Genomic DNA, 22359 nt, shown 5'->3' on the forward strand with positions numbered 1-22359 from the left:
ACCCTGTGGGGACCAATTTGCCACCACCCACCCACCCATCCTTGCCCTGCACCTGCAAACACCTTCTGCCACCTCAGCTGCGGGATTTCTGCGGGATTTGGAGGCAGAGGAGTTTTCCCAGGGCCTCTGTGTGTGTGTGTGTGTGTAATGAGCGTTCACATCTTGAGCAGTGCTGGATTTCAGCTCAGGCAGCCAAATTCCCTGCAGATTCGGGAGCACACACACACACTCACACACTCACACACTCACTCACTCACACACACACTCACTCACACGCTCCTCTCATGAAAACCACTTTTGTTCCGTCTTGTTTTGTTCTCTTACACAATCAAAACCCCTGCTGGCTCCAAGCCCCTCTGCTCAGCGTGCAGAGAGAAGCACAGGTTGGGCCAACCCCTCTCCCTGCAGGGATATCCTGTCTGCACTGCTCCTATCGTTAGGCAGAGGCTGGCGGGCTGGTTTTGGGGCTCCATCCAACCCCCACCCTGCCTCCCCCTTTGCCGGGTTATCAGGGTTTGTCCCTGCCCCGTGCCCTGCCGCGTGCTGCTGGATTCCCTTCCAGGATGTCACAAACCAGCGGGGACAGCTCTGTCGTGTCAGGAACGGGGCGAGCAGCCCGAGCTGACGGGGAATGTCGGGGCCATGAGGATGTGCACGTACCCCGTGTAGGCTGGCTGCCTGCAGAGACCTGCGTGGCACCAGCCCCGGGGTGGGGACAGCGGTGTGGGCACTCCTGGGCAGGAATGTCAGCGCTGGGAGCCCAGGGCACCTCCAGTGTTAGGTGGCACCTCAGGTTTTAGGTTTCTCAAGGATGCCTCATGCAGGGCTTGAGCACTTAATCCCCTCTGGATTGAGCTCTGAGGACACGCGAGCTGCTGGTGCACGAGCCCTGCAGAGCCGCTGACGCTGGGCGTGCCCCACTCTGTGGTTTTTTGGCAAGACCCGACCCATTAGGCATGTGCAGGGCTTGCCAAAGCCACACAAAAGAGGCAGAGCCGAGCCCTCAGACGTGTGAGAGTGCAGCAGCCTCAAAGCCGGTGGTTACAGCACTTCCAGGGCTGGGGGAGAGGCCAGGTGGGAATTACCTCACCTGGTTCGTGCCCTGGCTCTTCCAGAGCCCCCTGAGAAGGAGAAACGAGATTTTCTGGGATGGGATTTTTGTATCTTTCTTTGGAGTTTGCACATTGAAGTCATTAAATACTGGCTAAAACAGAAGTTTGGAAGTAAATGGGCTCCTGGGTAGAGTGAGAAGAGGCCTTGAGACCTCTTCCTTCCAGTTCCTCATCTATCCTGGGATAAATGACCGGTTCTGGTGCTGAACTTCTGGAGAACATTCCCACTCCATATTCCCCTGGCACACAACCTCCTCCTTTGGATTTCACACTGATTTAGGGCCACTCTCTGCTCATGCTGGGCCTTCTCTGAGCCCTCACCTGTGGATTTACCATCTGAGACAAGAGCACCTGTGAAAATCCATGTTTCTAGAATATCCTCGCCTTGCCGTGTTGGCAGGAGAAGCCTAAAATGGAAAAATCTGTGTTTGGGCTTTTCCCAGGCCTCTGGAGGAAGAGCAGCAGAAAAATGGGGCCGAACCTCAGTTTTCCAACAAAATGGATTTGCAGTGCTGGGTAATCATCCATTTAGAAAGTTTGGCAATTTCTGTGGCAGAGGGATGAGGGTTATTGAGGAGAGAGAAGTGAAGTGGGAATTTGGGTGTGGGGAGAACAGTGAGAAGAACATCTGACCTGCAGATGGGACACCCGAGCCCAGGCGACAAAAGGGACACAGGGATTGAGCTGGGGCCAGCAGGAGCTGAAGGGATGCTCTGAGGGGAAGGGGGAGCCGTGGTGGGAGCAGAGTGGGGGCAGATCTGGGGCAGTGGAGGAGCAGAGCTCAGCACAGGGCACTGGGGATCGTGGAAGGGCTGGAGGTTATTTGGGTTTCAGTGAAATTATCCAGAATTTCCTTAGGAAGGGCCTGAAAAAATGAGGCAGGGATCATGCCAAGGATGGCTGAATTTCCTGATACTTCCTCTAGATGCTTGAAGATGGGATTTAAGGAGGCTTCCAGCACTCAAAGCCGCACTGGGGTTCTAAGTTTCCATTGGGATTGGATGCCAAGAACCCCCTGGAGCACCTGGATGGGCTGGAACCGGCCCTGTCAGCCACCCCTGGGTGTCCCTGCACGCTGACTGCAGAATCCAACCTGGCAGGGTTGGAAAAGCCCTCTGAGATCAACTCCAGCTATCAGCCCATGGCCCCACGAGCCACGTCCTCACGTTTCTGGGACACTTCCAGGGCTGGTGACCACACCAGGGGTGAGAACTGGGATCTGTTGGGGGCTGAGCTTTCCCGACTGGAGGAGCCTCAGGATGTGACATCAGCTGGGATGAACCCAGCTGGGGGAAGGTTGGGGTTTGCTCCAGGCTGGCAGTGGATGTGGCCTCAGTGCTCAAAGGGAGGAGTTTTGGGGGGATTAAGAGGATTTTTGGGTTTTCAGTGCCCCCAGGGCTGAGCTTGTCCCTCAGCAGGTGAGACCCCGGGATGTGCGGGCGATGCTGAGCAGCAGGAATGTGCATCCCCACATGATTCACGCCAGAGGAAAGCACCCTGCAAGCACAGCCAGGGCTGTTCTGAGGAATCCCTGAGGTTATAAATAGTAAAAACCCCGTGGGGAGCTGAGTCCTCTCACCTCCTCTGTTCTCACCTTGTTTTCTCCTGCAGTGACAAAGGAGGGGGTTTGTGGCATAAGGGGATGTCAGACATAACCAAAGCATGGCCTTTGGAGCAAAACCACTCAGCAGCTCCTGCTGGAAAACTGCTCCCTGAGCTGGGGCTGGGGAGCTCAGAGCCACCACAGCAGCCAGGGAGCTCCTGGGGGAAAGACACAAAGCAAGATTCTCCCTTCCCTTCCCTTCCCTTCCCTTCCCTTCCCTTCCCTTCCCTTCCCTTCCCTTCCCTTCCCTTCCCTTCCCTTCCCTTCCCTTCCCTTCCCTTCCCTTCCCTTCCCTTCCCTTCCCTTCCCTTCCCTTCCCTTCCCTTCCCTTCCCTTCCCTTCCCTTCCCTTCCCTTCCCTTCCCTTCCCTTCTCATTGGGAAATTAGGACAATGAATATTAAAATGCAGCCCCTTGGGCTGGATCCCAACCACAGCCAGTGTTGATAAACATCCTTTACAAACCAATCCCTCACAATCCTCTCCAAACAATCCCCTTGGTTGTTCTGAAACCACCAAACCAGCAGCAGAGGTCACAAAATCAGCCATTGTTATGAATTTTGCAACACCTCCTATCAGTTCTGGAACAGCCTGTGCCGCTGTGAGGTTTAAATTTAGATCTCAGAACTGCAACATTTGTTTTAATGCACTAAAACATTGCTTAAGATATGAAAAAATGGCAATTTTTGCTCACAATAACACATTTCTGTGACTCGAGATAAAATTGCTCGCGAGATTATTTCTGTTACAATATGAAATTCCGAACAGTTTGACGTCATTTTGGGCTGGAATAGAAAATCACAGACTTCCCAGCGGAGCAGAAAATCGGGTTGCTCCCCTCAGCTTTGATCCCTCTGGACTCGGAGTCAAACCCCCAGAGTTCCAGCGGGGAAGAATGGAATTTCATGGCAAACTGGTTAACCAGTAACCGAAATTACAGCTCCATCTGGCCAAGGGCAGAGACATCCAGCAGAAGACACTGCCCAGACTGATCCCGTGCCAAGTCCTCCTCGGGATTCCTCAGCACCTAATTACTCCCACTTTAATTAAATTTTCTCATACAACTTTCCTTGTTTCCTTCCCTAACTGATCTGCTGCTGGAGCCTCTCATCCCCTCCCAAACGGAGCTGGATGGAAATTATGACCTCCTTGGTTTGCTGGAGATGTTTTTGTAGTTTTGAGTGTTTGGGGTTTTTTTTTCCTCCAAATTGAGTGTTTCTGACTTCTTCTAAAAACGAGATGTTTTGGAAAGTTGTTAGTGGGATTAAAATGTGGTATTTTGACAGGAGTAACTTTTTGTTCCACTACAATTCTGACTCCCTGAGTGAAGAAAATGAAACAAATCCAATCATTTTGCAACGAATTGCAAGACTGAGAGCTGGAAGAACTAACCTGAATGTAGAAAAATTCAAAAATTCAGGAGTTCATTTCTTCCCTCGCCCTAATTTAGGGGAAAAACCGAGATATTCTGAGTGTTCATAATTTTCAGTGCTTCAGCATCAGCACTTTTCCTTGGGAAACCTTTGTAACCCCCCTGGGTGCTGCCATGGATTTGCACATTGTTCAGAACAATGGGATCCGTCCCGCAGGCGGCACAATCAATGGGCCGATGTGCCAATAAACCATATCGATAATTAATAATTAACCTCCTATTAAAGTGCTGAGGTGTAAAGGGCAGACACTTGCATTGTGTTTGTTTTCCTTGCTTTTCTCCCGGCGTTATGTCACCATCCAGAGGGACTTTGGCAGGCTGGGGAGGGGAGCCTGGGAGAGCCTCGTGGGGATCACAAAGGCCAAGTGCAAGGTCCTGCACCTGGGGAATCCCAAGGGCGAACATGGGCTGGTGAAGGCATCAAAACCCGCCCTGGGAGGGAGGAATTGGGGATTTTTGGTGGGTTAAAAGCTCTGCAGTGAAGGTTTGCAGCCCCAAAACCCCCTCATGTCCTGGGCTGCATTAAAGGAATCCTGAGCAGCAGGTTGAGGGAGGGGATTGTCCCTCTCTGCTCTTCTCAGGTGATTCCCCACCTGCAGAGCTGCCCCAGCCCTGGGGATTCCAACCCCAGGAGGACCTGGAGCTGCTGGGGAGAGTCCAGAGGAGCCCCCAGAGCTGACCCCAGGGCTGGAGCCCCTCTGGAGCCGGGCTGGGAGAGCTGGGGGTGCTCAGCTGGAGAGGAGAAGGCTCCAGGGAGAGCTCCGAGCCCCTTGCAGGGCCTAAAGGGGCTCCAGGAGAGCTGCAGAGGGACTGGGGCCAAGGGATTCAGGGCCAGGAGCCAGGGAATGGCTTCCCAGTGCCAGAGGGCAGGGCTGGGTGGGATCTTGGGCAGGAATTGTTCCCTGGCAGGGTGGGCAGGGGCTGGCATGGAATTGCCAGAGCAGCTGGGGCTGCCCCTGGATCCCTGGCAGTGCCCAAGGCCAGGCTGGACATTGGGGCTGGGAGCAGCCTGGGACAGTGGGAGGTGTCCCTGCCCATGGCAGGGTTGGGGTGAGATGGGATTTAAGGTCCCTTCCCACCCAAACCATTCCAGGATTCTGTGATTCTCTCTTTAACTTCTGCCTTGTTCCCTGCAGGAGTTTCTCTCTCTGCTTTTTGCAGCTCCCTCCCCACACATCTCCCCTATGACAATATCACCTCGAAGGAGAGCTCAGGAATGGATTGAAGCTGCTGAACATCTCCAAACTCATTGCTTGAAGTCACTTCGTGTGCTGGAATCTGCTCTGGTTCCCATTGCTGTGCCTGGACCTGGAGCACCTCGAGAGCTGCAGGAAGGGGGATTTGTGCCTGTCCCACCGGGCTTGTCCCAGCTGGAACCGGCCCTGTTGCACAAGCTGCTCTCCTGCACTTGCTGCAGAGGCTGGGGCTCAGAAAGCACCGAGAGGCGGGAGACAGCTCCAGGTGGTGATTAATTGCATGACACCTATTGTAATTATGAATTCCAGGTCACTCATCGGGCTGGAAAGCTGAAGGAGCTCAGCCATCGGGGTGGAGTAAAGGCAGACATCCCTGTTAAAGTGTTCCAATGAACACTCAACACACGAGGAATGTCTCCACGGGGCTGTTTAAACACACTCTGCACTTTGCTTTTCTTGCCTTTTGGGCACACAAATTGTGTGATCAGGCAGGCACACGGGACTGACTGTAATTGTCATTCACTTCATTAAAGAAACCCTTTCCTGACTGCAAATATTCCCTTTTCCATCGACAGAGAAAGGGTGAAACATGCTCCAGGTAGTGAGGAAAAGAGCAGGAGGAGTTGGGAGCCTTTGGAGTCCTGACATTTTCGAAAATGCTCAGCAGATTTCTTGGTGGGGGTGGGAGAGCTGCAAGTTGCCAGCAGTGTTTGTTTCTCTCTGCAGGAGCTCCCAGAGCAGCATGGAAAGGTGTCATCGGGAGCACACATTTATTATTTTGTTATGGTTTTAAAATCACTGTAAAGCCAGAGCAGGTCTGTGGCCTGTGGCTGTCACCAGCACAAGGTGGTGCCTTGAGGGACCACATTTGGCTGCTCCTGAAGGGTTTATCCAGGTCTAACAGAGCAGCAGAGCCCTGCATGAAGCTGAATGTGCTGATCACACATCCACACATTCCCAATATTCCCAGTTTATCCGGTGCCTTCCTGGATTTAATTAAACCTTGCATCCCAGAGGCACATCTTACCTCCTCCCTCTTCCACCTGACTCAAAGCCTGGTCACTGCTGTAAATTCAGTGACATTTGTGTTCCAGGGTCAGGATCACCTCAGCCTGCGGACAGGCAGCTCAGGACATTTCAAAGCCTCTGCAGAAATTCATTTGGGTTTTTCCCTTCCAGACCCCTCAGGTCACACCTCTCTGTCCCTGCCCTGGAGTTCCCTGCCAGACAGACGTCCCAGGGCATCCCATCAGTGCCAAAATCCCAGGAACACCAAACGTGCCCTGATCAGTGGCTTCTGAGAGCTCCAGTTGAAGGGCAAAGCCCTGCAGAAAGGAACAGGAGTTGCTCCCATTCCTGTCCTTCCCCTTTCCTGTCTCACAGCCACTCCTGGCCCCTGGAATTCCAATTCTCAGGCAGGAAAGTGCCACCAGGCCCTACAGGTGACACCTGTCTGCTGGCTTTGTCCCTTCTGCCTGCAGAGCAGACCCGGGATAATCCATCCCTGGGAACAGAACTGGGATAATCCAGCCCTGGAGAACTGGGATAATCCAGCCCTGGGAACAGAACTGGGATAATCCAGCCCTGGAGAACTGGGATAATCCATCCCTGGGAACAGAACTGGGATAATCCAGCGCTGGGAACAGAACTGGGATAATCCAGCCCTGGAGAACCGGGAAAATCCAGCCCTGGGAACGGAACTGGAATAATCCATCCCTGCAGAGCAGAACTGGGATAATCCAGCCCTGTGGAATCAAACTGGAAAATCCATCCCTGAAGAAAAGAACTGGCTAATCCATCCCCGGGAACAGAACTGGGATAATATAGCCCTGGAACAGCACTGGATAATCCATCCCTGCAGAACTGGGATAATCCATCCCTGTGGAAAAGAACCAGGATAATCCACCCCTGCAGAACACAAATGAATAATCCATCCCTGCAGAACAGAACTGGGATAATCTATCTCTGCAGAACTGGATAATCCATCCCTGGGAAAAGGACCGGGATAATCCATCCCTGAGAACAGAACTGGGATAATCCAGCCCTGGGAACAGAACTGGGATAATCCATCCCAGGGAATAGAACTGGGATAATACAGCCCTGGAGAACTGGAATAATCCATCAGTGGGAACAGAATTGGGATAATCCAGCCCTGGGAACAGAACTGAATAATCCATCCCTGGGAACAGAAGTGGGATAATCCATCCCTGGGAACAGAACTGGATAATCCATCCCTGGGAACAGAACTGGGATAATCCAGCCCTGGGAACAGAACTGGGATAATCCATCCCTGGGAACAGAAGTGGAATAATCCATCCCAGGGAACAGAACTGGATAATCCATCCCTGCAGAGCAGAACTGGGATAATCCAGCCCTGCAGAGCAGAATTGGGATAATCCAGCCCTGGAGAACTGGGATACTCCATCCCTGTGGAATCAAACTGGATAATCCATCCCTGTGGAACAGAAGGGGGATAATTCATCCCCACAGAACTGGGACACTCCATCCCCGGGAACAGAACTGGGATAATCCATCCCTGTGGAACAGAACTGGGATACTCCATCCCTATGGAACAGAACTGGGATAATACAGCCCTGTAACAGCACTGGGATAATCCATCCCAGGGAACAGAACTGGGATAATCCATCCCTGCAGAGCAGAAATGGGATAATCCAGCCCTGGAGAACTCCATCCCTGTGGAACAGAACTGGATAATCCATCCCCGGGAACAGAAATGGGATAATCCATCCCCACAGAACCGGGATAATCCATTCCTGTGGAACAGAGCTGGGATACTCCATCCCTGCAGAGCAGAACAAGGATAATCCATCCCCTGGAACAGAACTGGGATAATCCATCCCCGGGAACAGAACTGGGATAATCCATCCCTGCAGAGCAGAACTGGGATAATCCAGCCCTGGGAACAGAACTGGATACTCCACCCCCTGGAACAGAACTGGACACTCCATCCCTGCAGCTCACCAGGGTGCCAGGCGAGTATCCGCCTCATCCCCCCAGGCTGGCCCTTGGCACAGGGCAGTGTCCTGCCATGGGAACAGACCCTTGCTGGGTCACAGCCTGGCTCTCCTGGATGCCACAGGTGCTCCTTGCCAAGGCCACCTGCCCCTTCCCACCTCCCTGGGAAGGATGGAGCCAGCACATCCCAGGATCTTCCCCTCCCTGTGCGACCCCAGCTTCTCTCCTGGGGACATCTTCACCCGCGCAGCAGAGACCCCTCGGGTTTGTGGTGTGGGCAGGCAGGGGCAGCAATGCCAGCGCCTGGGGCCTGTCTGAGAGGGGCACTGGGATCCCTGGGAGCCTCAGGATGGGGAAAACACGTGAAGATCCCCACTGTGACCACGGCAAGCAGCCCCTGGCGGTGTGTGCAGACAGACCGCAGCCAGACGCGGAGCAGGACCGATCTGTTACCAGCAAACCCCGCACCCGTCCGTGGCTTTGTGCTCCTCTCATCAGGGCGGCATTGCAGCACTGGCTGGCACTAACTGAGCTCCTTTTTGCTGCTGAAACCCCACGCCCAGCTCGAGCAAGAAGTGCCACCTCCCCTGAGACAGCACAGAAGGGACAGCGCAGAGCTGGGGTGGCTGCAGGGAAACCAACTGGGACCTTGCAGAGCAAATCTGGATTTTCAGTGACAGCCCAATAATGACTGAAAGCCACCCCAAGCCCTGAGGACTGCCCAGCTGTCCCAGCCCTCCCACGGCACCAGTCCCCATCAACAGAAAGGAGCCAAAAGGGAATTCAAGAGCTGCCTCAGGAGAGGCCTGGATGCTGCAAGTGAACTTCAGGATATTCTCCACAGAGCTTTTAAGCCAAAGAGATTTTAAGCCAAAATAAGGAGAAACTGGGATCTGGGGGACACCTTCAAACTGTTCATGTTGTTTAGTAGCCTTAAAAAATAATAATAATAAAAATGTTGGAAAAAATGTTGGAGTTGTTGAAAAAATTGTTGAAAAATTTGTTGAAATTGATGAAAAATTCGTTGAAATTCCCCAACCACCACTGTTAGTGCAGGACTCTCTCCTGAGCCCCTGGCCATCCTCAGCACCTTTGGAACCCCACGGACAATGCTCCCAATTCACTCTGTGTCAGCTCAAAGCCCCACAGAGCTGGGAAAACTCTGCCCCTTTGCCTTCCAAGTGTCCAGACCGTGGTTCTCACCCCTTTTCACTGTGTGAAACATCTCCTTCAGCCTCCCTGCACCTCGCTGAGGCCCTCCCCGTCAGCAGCAAGCTGTGATTTATTACAGCTGATGTGCTGAGCCGGGGGAGGGCAGGGGGGGCACTGAGCATCCCAAAGGAAGCCTCACTTGACAATGTCTCTTTCCTACACTTCCTCACAGCAGCTCCGTGGGGGATGACCAACGCTGGAAAAATGTTGCTCACGTCCCGGGATAAGAATTATGATTATTTGCTGGGCTGCCATCCACCGTGGGGAATTCTGGCTCGTGACATCACCCCATTGTTCCTGCTGGTGCCAAGAGCACGCCGGGATCCCGACTGCTCCATGGTTAAAGGCTTTTCCTGTTTGCTCACTCCTTGTTTCCAAACAGTGCCGCTCGTGAGGGCTGCACGGGATGTCTGCTGTCCCGGGCTGCTTTGTCCCTTTCGTCATGTCTGCCTGGAACTCCTCACAGTGACACGAACAATGTACTCCCGCAGTCAGAAACAAAAGGGAAAAAATAACTGCAGGAGGCAAAGCCCATCTTTGGCGTTTAGGACCCTGTGCACGCCTTTGTTCCTTCTTTGGGAGCCGTGTTTGTGCAGCTCGGCCCGGCCCTCCTCCAGCCCTGTTGCTTTCCTTCGTGATTTTAGTGTGGTGATAATGCCAGGAGGGCTGGCCTTGGGAAGCTGGCTCTTGATCCTTATCAGGGGAACGGGGACAGTGGCAGGAGCTGGGCAGGTTCTCCGCGCTTGGGAGGTCAAGGAGAACGCCAGACCCCAGTGCAGGGTGATCCCCCAGCCCACAGCATGAGGGGATCGAATATCTGTGGGGTTTGGGGCACCAAAATACAAGAGCTAAAGGTATTTGAGGGTGCCCAAAGATGGTGAAGGGTCTGGAGGGGCCACGCAAGGAGCAGCTGAGGGCTCTTGGTGTGTCCAGCTGGAGCAGAGGACACTGAGGGCAGAGCTCAGCGGGGGCTGCAGCTCCTCCCGAGGGGCAGCTCCGATCTCTGCTCCTGGGCCAGGGACAGCACCCAGGGAGCGGCTGGAGCTGGGCCAGGGCAGGCTCAGGCTGGAGAGCAGGGAAAGGTTCTTCCCCCCGAGGCTGCTGGGCACTGCCCAGGCTCCCCAGGGAATGGGCACGGCCCCGAGGCTGCCAGAGCTCCAGGAGCGTTTGGGCAGCGCTGCCAGGGATGCCCAGGCCGGGGTTGTTGGGGTGTCTGGGCAGGGGTGTCTGAGCTGGATGATCCCTGTGGGTCCCTTCCCGGTCAGGATATTCCACAATTCAGCCTAAAACAAGCAGGTACTTCTGGAACCACACAGGCACCAGAACAGTCACCGGATCATGGAATCACTAAGGTTGGAAAAACCTCCAAGATCATCGAGTCCCACCCGCTCTGTGGGGACGTTCGGTGCTGAAGCAGCTGCTTCACCTTCTGTCTGGACATTCTCCCTCACAGGCCCTAAAGGCAAAACAATTTGTTCAAGTATTGTTTTTCCACAGGAACTCTTCAACTCTGGACAGAGCTCTCTGAGCTGGGTCAGTTCAAAGCCAATTCAGTGCCAACCCCACCTCTTCTCCACAGGGTTCCTCCATCCCTGCAAGAAACAGAGGCATTCAACCCCTAGCCCCACATCCCCTGGGATCTTTGAAGCTCTGGTGCCAAACATCCCAAGGGGTGCTGCTCAGGTTGGTGCCTGCTCAGCACAGGAGGGTTTTTTCTGGAGAAAAAATGGAATTCAGGCTCCCTTCAGCCAGCACGGATGAACACAAGGGTGTAACATTTGCTCCATTTTCTGTGGCGGTGTCAGCCTGGTGGGATTGATGGGAAATGAAGACAACAATTGAGAAATCTCTGGATGAAAGGCCTGGTTTGTAAAGATGGTTTTGCACCTGGCACGGCAGGCAGGCAGCAGCAGACATCTGGGCACTTGCAGCCACACACGGATTGCAGGCAGGTACGTGGAGCTCCAGGTGCTTCTTGGAAACGTGAGCTGGGTGACAGCCCCGGCCACAAAAGGTGGAGGAAATTCCTTGAACCAGATGCCCAAATCCCCGGGTTAACTTGGGACTCTCATTCCTTGCCCAAGGCACGAGGTCTGTGTGTGACAGGGCTGATCCCTTCAGCAAACCAACCCCGCGGAGTGGCAGCGCTGTGGCTCTGTCCCAGCCCTCACCCCTTCAAAGACAGCGCCCTTTTTGTATCAAATGATGTCATTGACTCGCCAGCCTTCCCTCGGGGTGAGCAAACACGGCTTCGTTGCCTTCCCCACGTCGAGGGGATCGTCTTTCACCCCGCAGTGACCAGGATGAGGAGCGCAGGAACGGGAGCCAAGGCAGAGCTGTTGTATCACTGGGCTGGAATCTGGAATGTCACACAGAACCCGAGCGCTGACATAACTCTGAAACTTGGCACAGCTGGAACATGGGCAGTCACAGGTAAGGCTGCTTTTGTGTTTCCCTGTTTTCTTTGGGATACTTGTCACGCTGGTGCAGAGGTTAAACACTTCCCTCTGTTTGCTTTATTTTATGAGCTCTGTCTTTATTTTCTTCTAAATTTATCATTTGCACTCTTCCTGATTTTCTCTGCCTGACGCATCCTCGACTCTGTTATTCTCATTTTTCATCTGCTCTGGCCCCTGTCCCCCTCATTCATGCCCTCTGTAAATGCCTGTGCTCTCCTGTGCAGGTTTGTTTTGCTCCCACTGTTTTTCCCTTGCACGCATCCCCTGTGTGCATTTTGCACGAGCACAGAGAGGAATTCCCACAGCTGCTTGGACCCAGGGAATGTCAAATCCTCCAGCCTGTGCCTGCAGGACTGCAGTCATCACCTGTTTTCCTTCCACGAGCTGCTGTGAGCAGAAACTCGGGCTCAGGAGCCGTTTTCCTCACTCTCCCTCCCTGCAGTTTTCCTTATTTCCCTTTCCTTTCCCCCACACACGTGTTCCTGTGCATGAGACCTCACACTGGCTGTAATTGCCACCACCTTGCATCTGCCCATCACAACAGGGCCATAAAAATCTGAACTGCTCATGATAAACAAATAAAATACACTCCCTTTCCCAAGAACCTCTTGCAAAAGGCAAATGCAAGATTTTGCTTTTTTGAACCGCTTGCAGGATTCGCCCAAGGTTTGCCATGCCTGGAGCTGCCATTCCAAGCTGGAACGGTGGTCCCAGGGAATTCAGGGTGCCTGGAAGCTGTGATCCATCCCTGGCATGGTCAGGACCCAACACTTCCCCAGGAGCAGGAGGGATTTCCTGCTTCTGCCTGACACACGACGAGCAAGGTGAAGGGCTTTGACTCCTCCTCGTGCATGCCAGGAGGTGACTCTGCTTCACATGATTCGCATCCTAAAAATGTGCAGATGATGTCGAATGCGCCACATGAATGCTGAAGTGAAATGAGACAGCGCTAGGGCAGATTTATTGCAAGAAATTTTAATTGCTCCAAGTAGCAAAAGTCTTTAAATTCATTTAGAGGAAAAAAAGAGACAGAGAAAATCAAGACCGTCATTGCAGCAATTTCAAGCGAGTTTATCAATTTACGTTTTTATTAAAATAAAGTCAGTCAAATTAAGACATTTCAAGTGAAAACTTGACTTTGATCTTGAATTCTGCCCAGTTTGTGCAGGTTAAAGCATCCCCGCGGCCGAGGGAGGTGCGGGGGGCCGGGAGGGCTCGCGGGGGGACACTGCCCGCAAACTCCCCTCTGCTCGCTGCCTTCCCCTCAGCCCGGCCCCGCTCAGGACCCCTCGGGCACACTCCGCACACGCTCCCCCCACGCCGCATCCCGGCCCCGGAGACTTTTCCCACTCCCCGGCACTTTCTCCCCGGAGCTCCCCATCCCCTCCGCCAGAGGAACCCGAGGAGCCCAGCGTGTCCCGGGGAGGAGCGGGGGGTCCGCGCCCGCCCCACGCGAGCCCGGCGTTCCCCGGGGGCGGAGCGGTGACGCGCTGGGCCGGGGCTATAAAGCACCTGCCGGCCGCCCGCCGGCTCCAGACGCAGCGCGGCGGCTCCGCTGGAAGAGCCGGGACGGCAGCGAAAGGAGGAAAAGCCCCGGAGAAGCCCCAAAGCCGCCAGCGCAGAGCCGCGGTCATGGGCAGCCACCCCGCCGTGCTGCTGGCGCTCGCCCTCTGCGCCCTGCTGGAAGCCGGTGAGCCCCGGGCTGGAGGGGGGCTCGGAGCCCCGGGGGTGCCCGCACGGGAGGGAGGACGCCCTGCAGCCCTCGGCGCGGGGAGCGGGGCCGGGGGTGCCCGGGGTGTGCGCGGGGTGTGCGCGGGGGCTGCGGGCGCGGTGCGGGTCCCTCGCTGCGGGGAGCCCCCGGTCCCTGAGAAAGCGCAGCCCCATCGCGCTCCGGCCGAGCCGCAGGCACGGGGACATCGCCGCGATCCTCAGAGGGGACACACGGACGGGCCGCTCATTCCTCCCTCCTTGTGCTGCAGGTCTGGGCCACCCCCAGCCCGAGTCCCACCTGGCCGCGCCGCCGAGGACCAAGCGATGTTCCTGCAACAGCTGGCTGGATAAGGAATGCATCTACTTCTGTCACCTGGACATCATCTGGGTCAACACACCTGGGTGAGCAGGAGCGCAGCGCTCGGGGCGGCTCCGCTGATGGGCAGCGGCTGTACCTTCTGCTGGAGGGGGTGGGAAAGGGTCCCAGAGCTGCGAGGCTCTGGCAGCACCTGCTCCGGGGCGCACGTTCAGCCTGGAAAGGGACAAGCTGTGCTGCTGCTGCTGCTCAGGTGTTTGTCCAACCCTCAGCCATCAGGGTGAAAGCACAGGGCGCTGCTTCCTCCCGGGCTTGGCTTTTCCTGAGGTTTGTACTTCTCCGAGCCCAGAGCAACACCGAGATGTTGTGGCTGCAAGTCAGAAAGTTCCTTTCCCCGCTCACAAACTGTAACCCTGGCTGCTGCCTGCCAGTATTGTTAATGAGGCAGCGCTGGGCTGGCACTGCGGGCCCTCGGCTGCCAAGTCCTGCCCTCAGGAATGCTCCAGCAGCTTTCCCAGCGCTTTCAGACCAATGGCCATCGCACTGGAGCACAGCACACACGCTCAGGTGTGGTTATAATCGTGCTCGCTGACATGCATTTACAACTCGCTGCTTGCTCGGGGAATAGTTGCAGTCCCTGCCAATCCCGGAGCCTCTGGGAGAGGAGATTGCCATCAGAGATGGAGCGGGAATGCGCTCGCAGCTTTGGGAGCACGAGAACCTGCTCTGGCCCCGAGACAGCTGGGGCTGTGCAGTGTCCTGTGTGTTAAACCCTCGGGGAAGGGAGAGCCCTGCCCCCTCAGCCGTGCTGGGGAACGGGGCTGCCGGCCCGGGCTGGCCGGGCTCCTCAGGAGCTGTGCCACCCGTCTGAGCTGCCAGCTCGCCCAGCCCATGTGGCAGCCCTTGCACGGGCACCTGGGCTGCTGCAAGGAGAGCAAACTCCCGTTCTCAGCCAGCACAGAGTGGCAATCTCCCGGGAGGGAGGGATGGGGGAGAGGAGCTGGCGTTTAAAGGCTCGGACCTATCAGTGACCTTTTCACCTTATGTCTATAGATGAGTCTTTTATTATCCTGGCACTGGCTTGGCTGCCTCCCAGGACCCTGTTATAAACCTGTTGGCCAATGAAAGGTTGGTGGCAAAGCTGAATTCCTTTGTTTTTCCCAGGCACACCGCTCCCTACGGCTTGGGCAGCCCGCCAAGGCGGCGCAAGAGGGCCGCGGGCAGGTGCGAGTGCTCGCACTCCAGGGACAGCATCTGTGCCACCTTCTGCCAGGGGAAGCCGGGGTAAGCGCTGGGGATATCCCCGGGGGGGATGAGGGGCAGGCAGTGCTCAGGAGCTGCGGTGTGTGCACCGCGTCCCCGGGGACGGCTCTGTGCCAACAGCTGGGACTTGTCTGGTGGCTTTTTCCTCCCCTCCCGAGAGCCCTGGCAGTGTCACCGGGTGGTCTGGGTGTACAACGGTCCCTTTATCAGCTGAGAGGCAGCAATGTCACCTCCATCCCTGCTGCTGCTGCTGCTGCCGGGAGGCTGGGGAAGCACCGGGTGTGCTGGTGGGAAGGCGGAGCTGCCAGCACCCTGGGAACGGGGACAAGCAGGGGTGTGGATTTTTGGGACACCGATGTCCACTGCTCAGAAGGGAGAGCTGGCAGCACCCTGGAAATGGGGACAAGTGAGGGTGTGGAGCTTTGGGACACCAGTGTCCCCTTCATGGCTCAGAGGGGAGCAGAGCAGGCCTGCTCTGAGCTGGGACTCCGCAGTCAAACGTCCTCTGTGGCCACCTCTGTTCTTGGTGCGTGTGGGGTCTCAGTTCAGCTTCAGCAGCGCTGCTGAGGGGAGGTGGGAGCAAAGCCGCAGTGGATATCTGTCATTAATCCCATAGCCAGGCAATAGCTACAATCGCCATTAAATATTCCTGTGAATAGAGCAGCTCTGGCAGAAGGGAGCAGCAGTCAGAGTGAGCCGTGAATTGCTCCCAAATAGCTGCAATTAACCCTTCAAAGCCGTGCATTCAGCTGTCTGTCAGCGGGGCAGGGCTCCCCCTGTGCTCCCCGCAGCCTGGCTGTGGTGGCTCAGGCTTCTCCTCTTGCTCTTTAGGTACCTCCAGAGTCTGAAGCTCCCCGTGAGCTCTGGAGCACCAGCGAGGTCTGTGCAGAGCGGTGCCACGAGGCCTCCCCATCCTGGGCTGCTGAGAGCTCTCAGGTGAGCAGGGCACCTAAACCCACTCTGAACGTCCCTCATGAGCACTTGAAAATGTGTGGTTGTGGCCCCAGGCTGCAGTTACCTCCTGGATCTGACCTCCTGCCTCCTTTAAATGGGGACACTTGGCTGTTTCTGCTCTCTGCGGCACTGAAGGCTCCAGCTGAGGGAGCCAGAGCTGCTTGTGCCCTTCCCAAAGCAGAGGGATGTCACATCGAACGGAATTCTTGGTTGGAGAGGGGAGCTCCTGATGTGGGACAGGCAGATGGGTGGTGTGCAGAAGGGGGATGGCACCGTGAAGGAAGATGATTTATTGGGCAGCACCTTTGGACCAAAGGACAGAACTTTTCTAACCCCACATCAGGGAACTGTGGAATTGTGGGGAGAGACAATTCCAGGAGTGTAACTGAGCTAAGGGGAGGTGGCAAATGAATGAACTGGTGGCAGCTCAATCGGAGGCAATGGGAATGCTTTCTGAAGGGCAGATCTGGGGGAGCAGCACTTTGGGTCATCCTTGAATCCCCTGCCACCTTGTTGGGCTTGATGGAGCTCCATTGTGGCTAGAAAGTCCTGTTCTTCCTTCCCCATCTCCTGCCTCCCAGCAAATCATGGTGAGGGGCAGATAAATGCCACAATATGGGATATTGAGGAGGGAGCAGATGGGCTGGAGAGTGACCCCGGTGTCCCTTTTGTTCCCAGGGACCTCAGGGTGTCCAGCCCGCGCTCCGGCAAGCACCAGCAGCGCTCCCGGAGGGACACCCAGCCACCGGCGCTGCCTTGGGAGAAAAACATCTGGAAGAAGAAGAGATAAGAGACAGGTGCACACCAAGCTCACCAGAAGAATTTGGAGTCCTGTGGGTGCCACCAGCTCCGCTGTCAGTTGGTAGAGCTGAAGGGAAGGCCGTGAGTGGAGGGGAAGGAAGTGGAAGTCTCCGTGTTCCTGCTGCATGAACCAGCACTCAAGGGACTGCTGTAAAGGGAAAACTGTCTCCATGCAGTCTGAGAAGTGTCCTGGAGCTGAATTGCGCCTTTTTGGATCAGGCAAGGGTCGTGCTGGAGCAGCACCAGCTGGACTCTGCCCTGGAGCCCTCGGCAGAGGCTCAGCCCACGCTCAGTGGGTGAATCACAACCAGGGGGTTCTGGGCAGTGCTGGACGAGGCAGCACCAAGCCCCTGTCAGTGGCCTGGGCTGAGTCTGAGCCTGGGCCCAGCCTGGCCCCATTCAGAGGGGTTTGGCTGCTCACTGCAGTCAGGGATGAGCTGTCCCCAGCCCAAACCCACCTTTGCACTATTTCCTCTTGTCAGTCAGTGCCTGTGGACGAGACTCCCGTGGTGAAACAGCTCCCAGTTTGTATTAAAAGTTTCTATCCTCATCCTCTGGAGCCAGCTGAGCAGTCAGTGCCACTCACTGGCTGAGAAGCCACTGGGGTGAATTTTCACAGAGGTCCTGGCTGCGGCTGAGGTGGAGGATCAGTTACCCCAGAGATGGCACCAAAGCCAGGCATGTCCCCTGCCAGCGGGCACAGGGCTGGGGTGGACAGGCTGCTGTGGGTTTGTGCAGGAGCCGCAGCCCCCATAGCCGGGGGAGGGTGAGCAGAGCCCTGGTGTGGGTCAGTGACCCCATCTCATCTCCCTGAGTGAGGACTCCCAGCTCTTGATTATCCCAACTTTCTCCCAGCTCTGCCTGGAGGGAAAAGCTCAGGGCAGGGGGTTTGGGTGGTGGGGAGGGGGCACCCAAAGCCTGGCTTGCTGCTTGGCTTAGGTCAGCCTGAGTCGGGCTCTGGGCAATAAGTGCCCAGTCCTGGGCAGCACGTCACCATGGGAGGGGAACCTGGGTGGGCAAGGCCTCAGGTGAGGGGCAGCCAGGTCAGAGTGATGTGGAGTGAAGGACTGGCAGGAAGAGGGGGTGGAACTGGATGATTTTAAGGTCCCTTCCACCCCAAACCCTCTGTGATTCTGTAAGAGAGCACAGCCCTGTCTGAGCTTAGGCTCAGGTTTAAACCCAGATCTTCTGGCCTGGGGGGAGGGAAGGAAAAATTAGGGGAAAAACACTGAGCCCAGGGCCTGGAAAACCAACGGTGCAGGCAAACTGAGGCTCAGGGCTCCGGAGCTGTGGCACAAATGCACTTTTATTCCTGGGCAGACTGAGCTCTGCAGGGAGCCGTGGCTCTCACCGGGCAGGGCAGGCAAAGAATGCCCTGGAGCCACTGCTGCGTCCCTCTGCTGCCCACGCCAGGAGTACACAGGAGCTTTGGAAAGGCTGCTTGAAGTTGGTGGTGGACCAAAATCTGTGGCTGTTGCAAGCGTCGTGCCGATGGACAAGAAAAATAATTCCTTGATTTTGATTTAAGCCCCAGAGCGGGATAAAATGAGACCAGTTGATTGTATCATGAATGAAACAGCAGATTAATCATTTGGTCCCCAAAGCTGCAGAGAATCTGGTTTTATATTTGACCTTCTGAAGGTTGGAGTCATTCTAAAAAACCAAAAAAAGAAAGGAGAAAATCCTGAGAGGATTTGTTCCAGAGGAAACTTTGCACATGGTTTAATGTGAGTAATTTAAAATAAAATTCCTGCTGTAAAGTACTCTGTCAATCTCCTCATGTGTGCAATGTCCCATCCCTAAGGGACTTACTGCACACCTGCCATATGTAGCATCCTGAAATCTGTATATTTATTTAAATCTATTGATTTTTTTTAGACAGTAATTGTCAAGATATAGTTTGTAATAAATAATGACAACAGTCAATGGCACTTTCCTTCCTTATTTGGTGGCTGGGTGGCGGTGGGTGAAGTGAAAGGAATCCAGGTGGCCAAAAGAAATGGGAAAAGGAGTGGGAATGGGGAGGCTGGGAATGGTCCTGGGCACATTTCAGTTCAAAGTGAACCCATCTGCCTGGTTTAAACATTCCTTAATGCCAACACCTTCTTCCTTCCCGGATTTCTCTGGGAACAGGGATGGGAAATCATCCCCAGCTTGTTGTGGGTGTGGGACCAGTTTGGATCCTTGTGCTGAAGGATCCTGGTGGGGTTTGTCTGGGGTTGAGTCCAGTCCTTCCCCATCCCTTTGGCTGTGGGGTCAGCAGGGCAGGGACAGAGCTTTAGATCTGGGAATGGCTCAGTGTTTTATTATTATTAATAATAATAATAATAGTAATAACAACAACAATAATAATAATAATAATAATTTTAAGTGCAGTTCAAAAGGATGATGTGACGATGCCGAAGAGTCAGGAGGGGCCCCATCCTTTCCTATTCCCTGATTTTCCTGGCTGAGCTGCATTTCCCACGGCCCAGCCTCCACCCCAGAGCTTGGTGTGAAACCCAGAGTCCTTGAGATGTTTCTGTGACTTTAATGGCAAAGGTAATGATAAAAGGGACCTGAAATTACAGGTACAAGGGGGGAAAAGGTACCTTGAAACACTGCAAAGTCCCTGTGTAATGTGTGCAATATCCAAGGTGAAATTCTCCCCTCTTCTGCTCACCCTAACCCCAGAACAGGCCTGGAATTTGGGTTCATTTCCATGGTGTCCCACTGGGGCTGATTTCAGTGGTGTGAATGAGGAAAATGAGGGCACTGTGCATTTCCCAGGAAAGATTTCCCCACCCTCTGCAATGTCCACTGAGCCAGCCCCAGGCCCAGCTTCTGATTCGTCTCCCTGAAGTCCCAAAGGAACTACAACCTTGGTCTCAGAGAGAAAATATCCCTGATTGGGGTGCTCAGAGGGTCCTGGCACCAGGGGAGCGCCACATTTCGGGAGGTGGGACCATAGGAGATGCTCTCCAGCTCTGCCACAGTGCCTGGGAAAGAGGGAAAACCTGAGCTAATCGTTGTGGGGGGGTTGAGAGGTTTTTGGGGCCCTAAGATGAATTAACAGAGGAAATTTTGGCATAGGAATAATGGGAAACGTTCCAGGGAGGTTTCCCCACATTCAAGCAGGGAAACTTTGGACCGCTGAGAACCAGAGAAGGAAATGCTGCAAAGTGCCCTGATCCCAAAACCTCAGCAGAGCTCCTTGCTGGGATGTCCTACAAAGCCCCTCAGTGCCACCAAGGGCTGAGGGACAGCCTGAACCCCGTGGTGGGGCCTGGGCTGATGCCAACCTCTGAGCAAAGCCTTCGGGCACAGCTTTAATTACGAGCCCTAATTAGGTATCACCCGAGGGAAGAAGATTCTTAAGAGCATCTTAATTAGGGTGAAAAGGGATAAGAGAGGACTGTGCTTATTCTTGAGGTTGTTGAATTTGCTGATAAAGATCAGCTGAAGGAGGCTGAAGGAGGAGTGTTTTATAAATTCTCACAAGTAACAGGAAAGGGCAGAATAATAAAGCTTCATTTGAGTGGAAAATCCAGGAAATCGGGCAACTTCCAAAGGCAGTTCTGAGTATTCGTGATGGGGCATCCTTAATAAGAGCTGCCTTTTTTCCTATTGACAATTCCCATCAAAATGGACATCTTCTGCCATTCCTGGCTCTCCCATTTTTCCAGAGTTCCTTAAAAAAAGCACTTCTTAAATGGCCCACAGGCAGCAAATTCCCTTCTGCACTGTGGGACGCTTCTGTCCTCGTCAAGTTGGGCAATATTTTTCTGATGGGACTTTTTTCCCTTTTAATATTTGTTGGACTGGCTCTGCTTGGGAGAAGTGTTGAGAGAAAATAGGATGAAGCCGAAAGATGAAGCCCCACGAGCAGCCAGCCCTGGGGCTGAGACTGACAGACTGCAGAGATTCTGCAGGTGGAATTGGCCACAGAAATGGCTTTTGGTGGTTTTGGCTTCTCAGCTCGGGTGGGCAGGGAGAGGGGAGGAGCTTGAGGAGAAAATGTAGATGGTCCCAGAGGGATTAAGGAATCACATCGTTTATATTTCCATTAATTAGCTGTGCTGGGTAATGAAGGAGCTCCAGGTAAGCACATCCTGGATCCCACAAGGACAAAACCTCTGTCCCCTGTGTGGGGGACAGGGAGGGAGGTGCCACTGGCTCAGCTCGTGCTGGGAATTGTCACTCTTGTGGTGCCTCTGGAGCACAGCCTGAAAAACAGGGCATGAACACCTTGCTGAGCATCTTTCCCTGTGAATTAGTGGGAAAACACCTCAGGTGCTGCATTCCAAGGGAGAGAATGACAAGGCCGATCCAAGAGACTTTCCCAAACTCTGGGATCTCTTCTTGCCTGCAGTGGGGTTGTTCTGGCAGCAGCCACAACTCAGAGAGCCCACAGAGGCTGGAAAATCCATCTGGGAGCTGTGAGACCCCCATGGAGGTTGGAAAATCCAACTGGGAATTGTGAGAACCCCCACAAAGGCTGAAAAATCCAACTGGGAATTGTGAGAACCCACAGAGGTTGGAAAATCCAACAAGGAATTTTGAGAGCCCCCACAAAGGCTGAAAAATCCAACTGGGAATTGTGAGAACCCACAGAGGTTGGAAAATCCAACGAGGAGTTATGAGAGCCCACAGAGGCTGGAGAATCCTCTCCCATCTCCCTCCAAAGACAGGGATGTCCCCCTGGCATCTCCCCTCTTTTCATCCTGACCCGGTTTCCCCGTTATCTGCAGGATGTGGTGCCCAAAGAGTCACCCTGACGGCTTTTTAAGTTTCCATCTCTGAAAATCTCCACGCCTTCATTTCAGCAGCGAGACCGTGACAGTTCAGAGAAGATCTGGGGTGGGGAATGAGCCTCTCCCAGGGATTTGATGGCAAATCCGAGGTGCTGCTCTGTGACTTTGTTGTTAAAAGGGAATAAACTCCCTCCAGCTCCGTTGCAGGGGGAGGAGGAGGGAGCACATGTGGAGCAATTAAGAAAAATGTCTTTGACCTTCAGCAACTTAATCAGTTGCCAGTGTTCCTCCTAATAGTGTGCTAATGGTTAAGTTCTTCTGGCTGCCATAAAAAGTGCTATAACTGGAGGCTACAATAAAGTGCTGATCAACCCATCAAGTGAGTCAATCCAAAAGTAATATCTGTCTTTGTAATGACTGTAATAAAAGCCATGCCAAAGCCAGGAGATGACGTGAATAAGAATGCTGCTTAATTATGCTGGGCTGCGCTGCTGGGTGCCTGTGCCACACTTCCACCAAGCTGCTCTTGGGTGACATTGCCACCCTTGCCTGGGGAAGCCAGACTTTGTATTTGTGTGGCCACTGGGAGGTTTG

General features: G+C 54.3%; 1 protein-coding gene across 1 annotated transcript; it reads left to right on the plus strand.

The window, feature by feature from the left end:
- The first annotated feature begins 13536 nt into the window (after positions 1 to 13536).
- EDN2 (endothelin 2) lies at positions 13537 to 18958 on the plus strand. Its single transcript, XM_069036171.1, has 5 exons — positions 13537 to 13678; positions 13968 to 14100; positions 15179 to 15298; positions 16109 to 16213; positions 16910 to 18958. Exons 1-5 carry the CDS (start codon positions 13621 to 13623, stop codon positions 17019 to 17021), a joined length of 528 nt encoding a protein of 175 aa, XP_068892272.1. The 5' UTR covers positions 13537 to 13620; the 3' UTR covers positions 17022 to 18958.
- Positions 18959 to 22359: the final 3401 nt, after the last annotated feature.

Source organism: Aphelocoma coerulescens, chromosome 23, assembly GCF_041296385.1.
Source record: "Aphelocoma coerulescens isolate FSJ_1873_10779 chromosome 23, UR_Acoe_1.0, whole genome shotgun sequence".
Taxonomy (NCBI): Eukaryota; Metazoa; Chordata; class Aves; order Passeriformes; family Corvidae; genus Aphelocoma; species Aphelocoma coerulescens.

Excerpts from the sequence above, each read along its gene's own strand:
- EDN2 (XM_069036171.1), top strand. The coding sequence starts at position 13,621 with ATGGGCAGCCACCCCGCCGTGCTGCTGGCGCTCGCCCTCTGCGCCCTG. Across the intron at positions 13,679-13,967 it reads CTGCGCCCTGCTGGAAGCCG|GTCTGGGCCACCCCCAGCCC; the intron begins GTGAGCCCCGGG and ends CTTGTGCTGCAG. Across the intron at positions 14,101-15,178 it reads ATCTGGGTCAACACACCTGG|GCACACCGCTCCCTACGGCT; the intron begins GTGAGCAGGAGC and ends TGTTTTTCCCAG.